The 15,234-nt window shown below is 39.4% G+C and overlaps 1 protein-coding gene across 1 annotated transcript in view; it reads right to left on the bottom strand.

Annotated features, from left to right (window-relative positions):
• The window catches only part of LOC149262235 (kelch repeat-containing protein At3g27220-like), a 93,414-nt gene that overhangs the window by 38,628 nt on the left and 39,552 nt on the right, over positions 1-15,234 (bottom strand). The window contains exons 3-4 of the mRNA XM_089423743.1: positions 11,407-11,636; positions 6,709-6,879 (exon numbers count right to left, since the gene is read on the bottom strand). Of these exons, the coding sequence (XP_089279869.1) occupies positions 6,709-6,879; positions 11,407-11,636 (401 nt within the window). The remainder of the gene's footprint in view (positions 1-6,708; positions 6,880-11,406; positions 11,637-15,234) is intronic.

The raw sequence follows: 15,234 nt of genomic DNA, 5'->3' as shown, positions 1-15,234 counted from the left end.
CAGGCCTATGTCTACTCCGATGATCACCAACTGGAAGAAGTTGCATGCTTCAGATTCTGCTCCGATGATCACCAACTGGAAGAAGTTGCATGCTTCAGATTCTGAGATGGTGAACCCCACTATGTATCATCAGTTGATCGGTTCGTTGATATATTTGTCAACACTAGGCCAGATATTTGTTTCGTAGTCAACACATTGAGTCAGTTTATGATATAGCCCAGGAGGGTGCACTGGGTGGCTGCGAAACATGTGTTACATTACCTACAGGGCATAGTGGAATATGGTCTAGACTATATAAAGGGACATGGAGTCAGGTTGACAGGTTGTACAAACTCAGATTAGGTTGGCAATACTAGTGACCAAAAGAGTACTTCCGAATGTTGTTTCAGGTCAGATTCGGCAGTGATGTCGTGGTTCAGTAGGAAACAGAGATCAATGGCACTAAGCTCCGCAAAGGCTGACTACATTATAGCAAGTCAGGCCAGTTGCAAGGCTATTTGGCTTCACAAGTTGTTGTGTGGCTTATTTGATCAAAGGCTGAGACCAACTATGATATATTGTGATAATCATAGTTGCATTAAACTCATGAAGAATCTAGTATTTCATGATTGGTCAAAGCACATAGAGATCAGGTACCACTTCATCCGGAATTGGGTTCAGAGAGGAGCAGTGAAGCTTGAGTATATATCCACTGAGGAGCAGGTTGCAGACATTCTCACCAAGTCATTGCCAAGGGGCAAGCATGTGTATTTTAGAGACAAGATGGGAGTGGTGAGAAACACCTTCCTCGGTAAGAGGGAGTGTTGAGAAAAGGTACCAAGGAGGTGTTTCCTAGTGCTTTAGCCTTTTTTCCTAGGAGAACACATTAAAACACCTTTTTAACAAATGACTTTATCAGTTAAGTAAAGTCATGACTCGTGTTATAAAGTCACTTTATGAGGTACTATGTACTTTATGTTATTAAAGTCACTTTATGTTTTTAAGTTGACTTTATGTAGAGAAAAAGTACATAGTACAAAAACAACATTAAAGTGACTAGGGAGTTCATTAATGAGGGAGGACACATGAAAAAGGGGGTCAAGTGAGGAAAATATTTCCACCGTTGAACTGGAGGGCTGAGATCTAATCTCATCTCTAGATCAAAAGGGTTAAGGTTCTCTCATCTAAATTGAGCTAAAAAGGGGGGAAAAGGTAAGTAAGCCTCTCATTCTACTTGTGAAGAGTTGGAGAGGAGAGCAAGGAGAAGAGGAGGTGAATAGCTAAAAAAGAATGTTAAAAATGTAACTAGTGTCGGTCTTCATAATGTAATAAAATATATTTTTTATCATTGATATATTTATTATATTCATCATTATTATTTTTATTTTTGGTCAAAAGCATGTTCTTCATGCTTATAGAGTCAATTGAGTCAAAAAGGATTTATTAAGAGTCAAATAAATGTATTTGAGTCAAGTCCCATTTGGACTTTTTGTAAAGAAAAGAAAAAGAATTTTATTTTGAGTCAAAAAGTCAACACAAGACCAAGTCGGCCTAAGAGGCAGCTATTTGACCCTCTTGGACAGCTATATATACAAGTCAACTTGACCTCTTGGAAGCTCATTCATTCACTCACACATCACATTGATTTTTGTGCCAAATACGAAGAAAAAAAAGTCGAAGTCAAAGGAGAGAGAAAATCTGGGTTTTCTAGCTTGTTTCTACTCACACATGCGAAGATTCTGTGGCATCTCTGCAAAAATTACAGGTCCAAAATTCGTCCTTCACTGTAGGTCTGAAATTTCTGCAATTTGACCAGATTTCAGAAAGTTTGACCAGTGTTGACTTTTGTTGACTTTGACTTGGTTGGAGGAGACTTGGAGGAGGGTTGACTTGGATCTTTGTGGCAGTCTTGGTCTTGGTCTTGGGTCTTGGATATCTCATTTTGATCTGATTTTATAAGAGAAGAAATTGTGTTTTCCCCCTTGTAGGGTTTTGCCCTGGCTTGGAGCCTAATTTATGGTGTTTTTTGTCTCTTTCTGATCTTTATGGTTTGAAGGTTGTATAATTGCTTGATGAAGAGAAAATAAATTAACGACAAGACAGCTAACATTCACAAGTAATTATCAAGAAAGAGGAATCAAGCTTTAATATATCTAGAACTTGGTTTTTCAACAGAGAGAGAACTTACAGCAGAGAAGCACCTACAGCAGCAGCTCAAATTCCAAGGAGGCCAAGTTCAAGCTGAGAGAAAGAGAGGCATGAATTTCCAGGATTTACAGGCAGCATCCTTCAGCATGGTTTTCGAGGAAGGAAGAGGAGGCTATCCACATGATTTTTGAGGCAGAGAATCAACCTAACAGAGCCTTGCATTTCGAGATCTGTCACAGCTTTTCTCAGCAGTGTTTTCGAGGGTGTTTGGTCAGACTGACAACATGTATTTCAAGTAAATTAATGTGGTCTGACAGCACTGAAATCGAGGAGATTCAGTGCATTTATTGCAGTATTGAATGCCCCGAGCTTCAAGGCAATCAGAAACAATAAGTGGCACAATTTACCAGAAATAAACAGTAAGATATGTGGCTCGAATTTCAAGGTAATTAATGTTGTACAGTAACCCAAAAAATTTGGCAGTAGAGTACAGACTATGGCCCAGAATTTGAGGAAGAAAAGGACTGACTGAGGCACACATTCCAAAGCTGAGATTGCTAGACTGGCACATTTTCCAAGGGAAATAAGTACACTATAATTAATGCTGTAATTATTTTCCTGAGGAAAGCAAAAGTAAAATCCTCCTAGACTGATTTTCCCCTTGTGAGTTTTTCCAGGGTCAAAGTTGACCAAAAATAAGTATCTTATTTTATGTGAGAATGCTTGTCTCATTTAACTTATTAGTTGTAAAGTTAAAGGAAAAGAAAAGTACAGTAGTCTTGTATTGTTTCTTTAAATTTGCATTAGGTCGAGTTCCCATTGCTAAGTACCTTGCTATCACCAAGGGCTAGCTCAGTTGGTCAAGTTCCCGTTGCTAAGTACCTTGCCAATCGGGAGGTCACGGGGTCAAATCTCCTCGACGCCCTTGGAGTTAGGCCCTGCTAGTTTGGCCAGCGGGTAGATCCCTTCAGGATCTACTAGGATTTTCCTGTGGATGTAGCCACCAATCAGTGTCCGAGAACCACATTTAAAAAAATAAAATGGTTAAAAAATATATATTAAATATTATCAATTCAAAAAAAAAATGCAGCTTGACTGGGCCTAATGGTTAAGAACATGTGTTTCCTCCTAAGAGGTCACAGATTCAAAATAGAGGGGGGTAGAGTATGTATGCCTTCATAGACTTAGCAGTCAAATCGTTGTGTGGAGGTGGGTCCCTTGTCCCACAAACAAGGGGGTCTCATACACCAATTCGGTGTCTGTCTTGGCCGTCACCTTAAAATTGGATAATAATAATAATATATCAGCATAACATATGGGGCTGTGGGCATTAAACCATATGCAAAGAAACTGAAACAAGGGAGGGTTATAGCAAAAACCTAAAATTTCTACATATCTTTGACTACACCTAATTAATCGGCACTCATTTTGATCCACAATCCCATCTTTATCTATTTCTTAGGAATTCCCACTTGTGCCAAAGGAGAGTCAGTGTAAAGTGAAAGGAAGGCATGCTGCAATGACAATGGGAAACCTTCCTGAATTCCCCTAAGGTTGCACACATGTTTCTGGGCTTTATCACTTTAAGAGCAGGTTTGGGAGGTAGCAGAGTTATTTGTACATGAGGATGAGGTAGCTTTACAAAGGGCTTGGTCATGAGGGGGTAGGTCTCCCAAATTCTCCAAGGTGACTTGATGTTGGATGAAGTTTGTAAATACATCCTCTAAAGAGGGATAAACAGGCCCCTTAATAAAAAATAGGAATGTTGTAGAATATGATAGAGAAAAATTTGAATTCAGGAGAAAGATAATTCAAAACAATGTATGCAGATTCTAAATAAGATTTCTCCATGCCACCAGATGTATTAATTCAAAAGAATATATGCATATTCTAAATAAGATTTGTCCTTGCCACTGGGTGTGATAATATCAGCTTTTAGGTTCTTGAACCTTGCAATGTACTATTCAATGCTTCAGAAAAGTTAGCCATCTTGTGCTTGGAGAGCTCAATTTCAGGTCTATTGACTTTAGTGTTCACTGTGCCAAATAAAAAGTGAAACGTATCCCAAATCTGCTTTGCACTTTTGTTATCCTTGTTGTGATGAACAAGGTTTGGCTCCACATGGACAGTAATCAATCCAAGGGCTTCATCTTTTTTTCAAGTCATAGCTGTTATCATTGGGGGCAGGAAGGAGTTTCTCCAAATAGATCCATAAACACTTGTTCAGAAAAACAGTAGTCATTTGATCAGCTCAAATACAGTAGTTGCCCCATTAAGACAAGGGAAAAAGTCATTTTCCATTCTTAGACGAACAAGATCCCAGTGCAGACCATAAAAAACTGCAGTATTTTGGCTGAAAAGAGAGAAAGAGGAATGCACTGCCCTAGAAAAGGCAAAAATTCCTCAAGATCTTCCCCTTAAATTTGCCGAAAAGTTTAAAAGAAAAAAAGCCTAAAAACGAGGGTAGTGAAAGAAAGGGTTTTAAAATCCTAAAAAACTGTTTTCCAAAAATATGTGCTGAAAAACCCTAGTTTCAAACCTGAAGCAGCTCTAAAACAGCATTGGTTAGAGAAGAGTTCACACTGGTTCTGATACCATGTTTAGATCATAAGTAGATAGTGGATCTAAGGTAAACTCTCCAATAAACCCAAATCCAGTCAAAGGAAAACACAACAGAAGTGTAACAACAATGCTAAAGATGAATTCATGTGCTTGAGAGAGAAATCGAACATAACCAAGAGAGATTGTTGCAATACCCAAGGTCCCAAACACATGAACAAGAGGCATGCACTATAAAAAGATTGTCCTTAGGCCTTAATCATAAATAACTTGAATGGATAATTTACAAATTAGTGTCCCTCATTTATACACCTCCTTTAGGGTTTAGGTTGCTAGCCCCAAGCAATGTCACATGGTTCGGGTTCGAATTTGAATTCGATTACAATTAAGTTCAATTCGAGTTCGAATTTTGCGATGAGATTCGAATGAGGTTTGCCAATTGCCATTAGGTTCGTTCATGTACATAATTTTAAAAATATATATATAATAATTAAAATTACATAATCTTTTATATTCATTTATAATTAATATATATTTATAATTTTTATCATATACTATATCAATAAATTTATAATTTTCCATAAATATAAGTTATATTAATTTATAATATTTAAAATAACAATACCCTAATTTCGTTAATGTAATATAATTTAAAATATATTAAAAATAATTCTTGTAAAAATATATAATTTTTAAATTATGTTAACTTATCTTTATTATTATAATAATAATAATAAATATACATTAGCCCATTGTAATGCCTCATATAAGCTGAGTTCAATACATTGTAATGTGTTAACATATTGTATTGCCTGTAATACATGTACGTTGAGTTCAATACTACAGTTCATTGTAATACTTGTAGAATTATAATAATGTTGACGCCTTAAAATATAATGCTTTTAACACATTATAATGCATGTACGCAGATTTCGATACTGCAATATATTATAATACTTGTAAAATTATAATAATGTCAACGTGTTAGCAAAAAAATTTGAACCACGACTCGAACATCGCGCACAAGCTCACTGGGAGATTGGGACGATTATGTGGAATATTGTCCAAGTTAGGACACAAAACCCTAAAAATAATTCTTAATATACTAGCATATCCTGTAGAATGTTTCTTTTGTTGTGGGTAATAACAATATGAATGTCGTTATAATAATAATGCACGCAGCAGGAACTGAGATAAAGTTGAACCTTCTCGAACCTAAACGAACTTTAAGATTTTTTTTTAAATTCGCCGAATTTCGGACCTCAACGTTTAGGTTCGACGAACCCTGTGACACTAGTCCCAAGAGGGTGACTAGAGGTCAGCCTTCATCAAAATAACCTTGTACAATAAAGTGGATTAATTAAGCATGTGTAGGCTCAATAAAGCCACCAATACCTCAAATAGAAGGTTGGGAAATGGCCTCAACTAAAGATAAACCAAAATCTTAATAGTGTGCATCTATGGGTAGCCTACCTTAGGCGATGCACTTGCTGCAACATCATCATAAATATAATGTGACATGTAGTCAGCTCTCCACAGTTTTGAGTTTAAGTTGTGTTATGTATGCACCCATATGAAATCCTATAATGCCAAGTTGGTGAAAAGGTATATTGTCAGCCAATACCTTGTGAGTTTCCATCACACAAGCAATGGTGACAAACATCAACGGGTGCTATGCATATAAGTTTAGGTCGCATGGAAATTTTGTTGACGGGAATGCCCTTGAGATCTCAGTACGATGCATTGCTTGCTAACTCACATTGTCTTCTATGGATACATTAAGTTATAGTTACTAAGTGGAGGGAGACCAATTTATTACAAGTAGACCATCCAAAAAAACCCAAGAATGCCATTAATTAGTAATTATCATGTACTCAGCTCCAATAGCCCTGCAAATAGAATTGCCATTATAAAGACAAAACAGAGAGCAAGTGGGAATGACAACTATACAATACATGTTAGGCTCTTAACTTATATTTATTTTTTCTTTATTTAGTGATATAACAAAAAGAGGTTACTAACCTGTGAGGTCCACCACGAGGAATAGGTATCTCCGGGCGCCATTCTGACTCTAGGGCTTTACCATCTCTGACAGCAATACTCCAGTGCTCTAAACCAGGCTCGTGACGATCCTCCTTGCTGCCACCCATGACATGCAATCTGCCTCTCCAAAGCTGGGTTGCTGGAGCATATCTGTTATTTATCATGTCACATTAATCTAAGTAGATTGGAACAAAAGCAACTCTTTCCATAACTTCCATTGATCAATGATTAGAAATCAGCTTCATAGGGCAATAAATCACAACAAATATTGAGGAAAGATAAAATAAGAAGCAAGGTTGTGAGACAGCCAGAGCTAAATCCTTATGCAGACATCATACGAAAAGAAACCAAATAACTAAAATAGTATGTGGATAGATCCACAGTTCAGATACTGGAAAGATATTTTAAAAATGACAAGCATGGATACATAGATGCTGAAGTCAGATATTCAAGTTTGAAAAGGTGATCTTTCAGGATGCCAGTCTATTCAAAAGTGTAACGAGAAAAGGTCTTTGACTCTTTTGGCTTGTGCCTTAGCCAGTGAAGACAGCAGGGGTTGCAGATCAAGTCAAGGAGACAGCAGAGGAAGAATTGTGTGCAGGAATCGAGATCAAGTAGTGATCAAGGCAGGCCAAGGTCAATTGTATTAGCTGAGATTTGTGTGAGAAGAAGAACGCTTTCTCAAGAGCGGCAGATTCCTTTATAATAGATTCAATTTCTCCAAGGACAATCAATAAAATAACCACATAGAGAAAGCAGGTTTTCCTTGTTGGGTTTCCTGAGAATATAAGTGTGTCAATATTTGTACGATGTGTTTTTATTCCACTGCTTATAAGTTGTTAAGAAGCTTTGTATCTTGGTGAAAGTTAACTAGTTTCAGTTTCCAGTAATTCATCTAAGTAGTTTCAGAGTTTCATGGAAATTTAACATGGTATCAGAGCGCAGTATAAAGACCAACACCAGATTGTCCAATCAGTGAAGAGCCCAGATTAAGTAGGAGGCTTGTGCTAGAGTTTGAAGAGCAAAGAAATTCTTTGGATAGCTATATGGCATTCCAAGGAGTAAGGTTAGATCACAGTTTAGAGGGAGCCTCGAATTTTTGCACGAGAAAGGAGCGGATATCAGTGGAGTTGGAAGATAGTGGGGTGCTAGAGTTTGTGAGGCAGCAAATAGTACCACCTACAGATGCCCAACAGTTGGCCCAGCATAACAAGACTGACACCAAGGCAAGAAGGATCATTCTTGAGGGGATCAGAGACAGTATTATTCCTCCTCTCCATGAGAAGAAGACAGCATATGAGATGTTTAAAGCCATCTTAGATTTGTATCAGCTTTCCAGTGATGCCAGGAGGCTTGCTCTCAAAGAGAAGCTTAGAAGGATTCGGATGAGCAAAGGAGAGCCCATCATTGCATATCTTTCAAAGTTCACTTATGTTTGGGGTGAGCAAGGTGGTGTGGGCGAGACAATAGCAGAAAAAAAAACCTTGTGAATCTTGCACTTCCCAAGGTAAAAATATTATCTCTATTGTGCAAGGATGTCTTTCTATGATCTTTACTGTTTCTGCTGCATTTACTGTCGATATTTTCTGAAGTGTAATTGCTGAATGATATCAATGGCATAAGAATACTGTGTGAAAATCATTAGGAAGTAATTATCTGGCAGAAAATAATATTATTATACTGTGCATCTTGTAGAAGTAATTATCTAGTCACAGGATGTGTGTCCTTCGCTACACCACAGAGGAAACGATTCAACACCTTTTTGTCCATTGCAGTTTCATAGTACAGGTTTGGAAAGATCTAGGTAATTGACTGAAGCTACAAGATTTGTGGATTGGCAAGAATCCTATTTGTGTGCAAGGTTCATTCGGCCTGATCTCGAGGTACATCATGACTCTTTGGGGACTATGGTTTGCTCAAAATGGTCATTTGTTTGAGGCACTTCAGTCCTCAACATATAAGGTTTTCTCAAGTGGTAGCAGCCTACAATCTTTATAGAGAGGAACCCATGAATAATATGCTAAGGCAGATTGGGGAGCTGGTGATTAATAAAAGTTATACTTGGGTTCTTACGATGGTGCAGACCAAAGGCCAGACCAGCATTGTGGTTTTGGAGGAATCTTATATTTCTCAGATGCCCACTATACTTTTAAATCAAACGTTGATCTGAGCACCAACAATTTAGTTGAACTGTTGGCACCACAAACACTTCTCAAAAAAGCTTCTGAGAGTGCGAAGAAAGTGTCAGGTTTTTGGTGGCTCTTCACTGGTGGTCAAGTGGATGAAACAGAAACAGCAGATATCAAATGTAGATTTGGTAGCAGTGGCCACACATCTGTGGGAGATAGCCTCTCTCTTCTCCAAGTTTTCAATCTACCGTATCTACTGAGAGTCAAATCAAATGGCAGATGCCCTTTCAAAAGAGGGACCTTCTAAGACCTTTGGCGAAATCCTCTGTGGTTATCAATGAGGATGTGGCAGCTGAAACTCAACTAAAAATTCTACAATAAGTGGTTTTTCTTCAGATATTAAATCCTTTTTTGTTAATGTCAGTCATAATCACAGAATTTATTTAAGAATATGTATGGTCAATGTCTATCCAACTGGATTGGAACTTTTGGTCCAGCTTGCTATTGTCACAGATTTCCCCTCTAGGTTCAAAGGAGGAACAACAGTCAGGAATTTAGTGAACAAGTGCTAAGTTTATGGGACATTTTGTGTCTTTTTGTATTAGTGTTGACCACATGAAAAATGTACTTTTATACTACTCGTAATAAAATTACAATCTTTTTCCATGGGAAAAGAAAAGTACAAAAATGAAGAAATTGCTCATAAGATGCAAAGTATCATGTCTTGCAATTGAGAAGATGATATCAAGTTCCATCTGTGCCAATGAATATTCCTTTTGCAGAATTCCAACATCATAGCTCATAAGGTGTTCCAATTTCACATTGGAATGTCATGCTTGTTCAGACTTACAAGTTAAAAGCACTACAAATCTTGAACTTTCCCTATAAATAAAGGAGAAAAAGTGTGAAAAATTAGGAGATAAACCAAATGACAATGATGAGAAAGAAAGCCCCTTTAGTCTTTATATGCACTAGTCAATTGTCCATGCTGAGGTCAGCATGTAAAAACACTACAGAGTGACATCAGTTGAATCTATGGACCAGCTGTAGGTGGGGCCATTCCATTATGTGCCCACTATGGTTGGTCCCACATCATACTTCTATTTTCAAGTTGGCCTACTTTTCTCATCAAAGGCTTTCTTCTTTGCTCCGAATTCATTCTATTGTTTAATTCATTAAACTACACAAAATTATATCTTTACAGAAATCCTCTTATTCAAGGATGCAGTATTGTTCAATGGCCAACTTCAAAATGAATTTCATCAGTGCAATTGTTCTAGTTTCCAAACCAGAAGCAGCAATTGAGAATGAACCTTCTATTTCTCCTCCCTTCACTATTTCCTCTAATGCTAATACAATATCCTTTTAATTTTGGGCAGGGTGCTCAAGCTACAAAGGGGAAGGTGTCAGTCTACTTAGTATTGTGTGGATAGTCTTATGTATTTTGAGTAGTTATCTTGTTTCTTTTGATTAGTTTTCGATTATTTTAATTATCTCTTGTAGTATTTGAGCAAACCCAAAGACTGCAGAACACATTTGGATTATATTCACAAAAGAAACCCTGAAAGTAAAATAAGGATTATTAAATGTGAACTGATTGATTTGGTAAGCTGGGATGTACAAGGGCGTTGGACAGACTGCATTCCAACCCTCTGCCAACTCACTGATCATCACAAAGATTATTTATGATATATTGGAGAAGACATTCATTCTCTGAGATCCTTACAGTAAATACCAATCCATTTCTAGCCCCGAGGGATAGCTCAGTTGGTCGAGTTCTTGTTGCTAAGTACCTTGCCAATTGGGAGGACACGAGGTCAAAATCTCCTCGACGCCCTTGGGGTTAGGCCCGACATATTAGGGCGGTGGGTAGATCCCTTCAGGTGAATCTGCCCAGATTATTGCCCGTGGATATAGAAGCCACTCAGTGACCGTGAACCACAGTTGAACCAAAAAAAAAGCCAATTCATTTCTTAAATGTTCTGGAGATGATCTTCTGTATATAAATTCTTCCATTAATTCAACATGCCATATTTTTGCTTTGTCACTGATTGTGTCCAAATGTTTGCATATTTGCATCTGTGTGCTCTGCTCCTATTCTTTTCAATGTTTTCATCTGTCATCTCCAGGTTTCTTTAAACTATGCAACTCAGGGAATTATGCAATTTAAATTTTATACTACAACAATATTATTCTTTAATCCATTGTAAGTAGAATTGCTTAAAAAAATGAATGGCTATAGAATGTTAAGCAGTTCAAAACAAAACCAAAAGGCAAGATCTTGATGGAATTTCTTCTTCGTAGAATTTGGAAATAAGGAATTACCAAATGCAACCATTAGGACTCAAAGCAAAGTATTGGCCATCTCGTGAACAAAAATGTCCAAACCAAGTACGTGCTCACAATTCATTTTGTGGAGGATATTGTGGTTAATACAATGCTTTCTTAGCCTTGTTAAAAATAAATGGAGATGATAGCAGAAGTTTTGATCAAACAGCCAAAGACATGATAATCTAAAAAGATAAATAAAATCGAACCACCTGCATACCTTGGGACAGGGAGTGGAGGCAGCTTAGACCATTTCTTGGTCTTTGTGTCCAGGACAAAGTTCTTGGCTGTGGGTCCTCTACATTGTGGTCCATATTGCCCTGTTACCACATAGATATAGCGCCCATCTGTTGCCATTCCTAAATGAGAATGTGCCATATCCTTTGGTGTGTCAAATGTTCCACCCCATGTATTGTCAGTTAAATTGTAGATATTCAAAAATGAATTAACCTGCAAGAAAACATCAAAGAGGCCTTTATCATGCAAGATCCAAACCTAAGATGATCATTGAAAATTAGTTTCAAGGATAAGATACTCTAAAACACTTAACTATTAGTGCCAGAAGCCCAACCATTATTTATTCAATTCACTAGCAAAGATGCAAATTGAGTATTTGAACTAGCCATACATAAGAGCAATTAAAAAAAAGGTCTAACTAAAAAATCTTAAATGTCAATAAGAGAGCTCCAAGTGTCCTGTTATCCAGAGGAAAATGGATGACCTCATGCAGATTTGATGCAATGGAATTGCTACTTCTTTGTATACAACAAAATTATTTCAATCATCATTCCTTATTACACAGCCATTGTCTTAAAGTCATGCTCAGATCTGTGGCACCATTCCTCTATGTTCCTATCTTGATGGGGAAGGTTATTGAGTAGTGGCTTTCAAAACTTGACCTCACACTTGCCTCAATGATGTGACGATAAAATCTGTTGATTCTGGAATAGAGGAAAGGTAATAGAAGAAAAAGGGAACTATGATGATATTGCTTAAAAATGAATGAACAACTAAGACGAGATTGTTAAAAAATGAATGAACAACAACTATGACGAGATTGTTAAAAAATGAATGAACAACCACTAGGATGAGATTGCTTAATAATGAATGAACAACCATGATTCCATGTGTATGTGCCCAGGGGACCTTCCATGTTACTGGAGCTGAACATCCAAAACTTCTTCCAAGGGCAAGAATGAAATCCCTGCCTAATCTTCAGCTAGATGCATTGTAAAAAAAAAAGGAAAGATATATGAACTAATCTATATTCCATTGTAGCTAAATAAAGAAGATTCGCAAATGCCAAGAGACTTGGTCGATCCGGTGCTCTGTCAAACTTAACTTGCCATAAGAATTGTTTCTGAAGAGAAAGACAGGAGAAAATTGCATCATAAAAACAAAGGTGAGTCTTACTTAGCATTTAATATGTTATGAAACCAACTCAAGAAAAGATAGAAAAGAAAGATCGGCGCCTTAGAAATCAACCTCTTCGAGGGGGCAACCCCCTTCACATTACACAAATGAACAATTATTGGATGATACAAATGACAATACCTCCTTTCTATATATAGGAGTCTAAGTGGTCCCAATATAATCAGAGCCTAAATAACAATAATATTGTAGGGGCACAACAATAACAATAGTGGAAGGGTGGTGATTGGAGAGAGGTCTGAGCTCCGGAAACCCTAGACATGGCGAAACCCTAGGTCAACAGGGTACCTGAAGCGGTGTTTTTACCAGCGGCAATGGAGATGGTATATGCTGGGTGGTATACCACGCGGGTCTGACCGCGGTTTATGCATACAATATTGGTTTTGGACCTTGTAATCAACAGACCTGTCAATTGTTGTTTGTTGTTTTGTGGAATATTGACCGTTGGTTGCGCAACTCCGTTTTCTCAACAGTCCACCCTCCCCTGGTTATATGGGGGTCAGGTTTTACTGTCGGTTACAATGGTTGAAGAAGACCTCGTGGATTACGAGGAGGACCCCATGCCAGAACAGGAGATTTGGGCTCATCAAGCTGGCCCGGACATGGGCCCCTGGCAGAATAAAACGCTTCGGATGACAGCTGCACTTCAATCGCCGCAACACCCGCCCTCCTCCGGTAAACAACACCCTCCTGCTGTCAATGTTGATGACATTCCCGGTTTGGAATGCCCTCCCCTCTCTCCGGCCACTCTGAATCTGCTCGGCACTAGTCTTCAAGCATCGCCCACTTTTGACTCTCCCTTGACTCATCCCCCGCACCATTCTTTGCCACTGAACCCTCCTTCCTTCTCCTTGGCTCCGGCTGGCCCTTCAAACCTCCCGCACCCTGCACAGTCCTTCATACATCCGGGCTCGTGTAGTTACAACCCACACTCCCCGATTCGATCTGGTTGCTTCAGTTCACCCATTCCAAACCCTAGACCTGCGATATCTGCCCAGCAAAGCTCCTCGGAAGCGTGCAGAAGCTTACTCAGAGAACATCCCACGGGCCGATGCACGGACAAGCCCAAAAAGGGTCGGTGCCTCAGAGCGGTGGATACTGACATAAATTTGACTTTTGGAGAAGACGTTCCTATGGCTAACGCTATGGACACAGCGAGGAAAGTTCTTGTTGGACGTGTACGAGGCAGGAACTATACAGTGGAGCGTCTGCATCAATGGACCATGGAGATTTGGGGTTCACTGTTGAAAGAACTTCCTGTGATTAGGGTTTTGGCCAGAGGATGGTTTGCCCTCCGCTTTCATAGGGAGGAGTACACGGACTGGATATTATCGCGCTACTGGCATATTGAGCTTGCTCCTGTACTGTTGAAGAGATGGGATCCACTCTTCGATCCGGAGCGTGAACAGTTGGGAGCAGGGCCTATTTGGGTCAGACTTCCTGGTTTGCCCATGCAGTTTTGGACTCCTCAAGTTTTTAAACGTATTGGAGATGCACTGGGGACTTACCTTGAGCACGATCAGTCCTATGAAAAGACCGGCATTATGACTATGGCAAGGATTTTGGTACACCTTGACACCAGGGAGGGGCTTGAAGAAAAAATCACTCTTCACAGGAGACATTTCTCGCGCAAACAACTCCTGGACTATGAAGGAGTCCCATTTCGATGTAGGAGGTGCCACAAAGTGGGTCACCTATACAAGGATTGTCCACTGCTTTCTTCGGTGACTTCAGAGACCTCTCGGGGGACCAAACACCATATCTCAGAAGAGCTGAATAAGGGAGATTAGCAACAAGGACAGGCACCACCTGAGGCTGCGGTGGGCGCTACACAAAAGGCAAAAAATCGGCGAAGGGCTCCGACCTCACCTCCTCGGACATGCTCCAAATCTGCTGCGGAAGCGCCTCCTCTCCCGGGTAATGGATCTATCCCCATAACCTCTGTACTTTTTTCAGATGTTATGTTTTCTACTCTGCATTCATCCTTGCATCCCCCTTCCACTGCTCTTTGCTCTATCCCTACCATCCCTTGCTCCATATTTCCTCCCCCCCCCACTTTCTCTACTACACCTACTTCCCACAGGGATTTTTCCACTCCTCCATCTCATACATCCTCCCCTTCTGGGACGGGATCCCACCCCTACAACCTCAGATCCAGAGCTCGACATTTAACTCCTCATTTTGGTTTGGGCCACTCCCTCGGAAGGACCAAGAAAAATAAACCTACCAGAGGGCGCCCATCCAGGATCAAAACAGCCATCAAGACAGCAATGGCTGATGTAGCGAGGGGCCATCAATACACCATTGAAAGGGTACTTAGAGCAATTGAGCCCTCCACCCCTGTCTCCCCATGATTTGGCTCTCCTAGAACTGCAGGGGATTAGCCAACCCCAAAAAGCGATTGGCTCTAAAACATCTATTACATAGCTACAATTGTGACATCCTCTTCCTACAGGAAACCCTTGGCACATCTAACATCATTAACAGAACCCTCCACTCTATCCTTCCGGGCTGGATTTTTCAAGGTATGGATGCTATTGGCAGATCCAGAGGTCTTGCTATAGGAATAAACCCTAAAATTGTCAAGCATATTTCCTCCTGGGGCGGTTTGGGCTTC

Source organism: Pinus tabuliformis, chromosome 6 (assembly GCF_031772625.1).
Source record: "Pinus tabuliformis cultivar Carrire ecotype Pingquan chromosome 6, CPIR1, whole genome shotgun sequence".
NCBI classification, from domain to species: domain Eukaryota; kingdom Viridiplantae; phylum Streptophyta; class Pinopsida; order Pinales; family Pinaceae; genus Pinus; species Pinus tabuliformis.
This window is presented reverse-complemented; position numbering and strand designations above follow the sequence as displayed.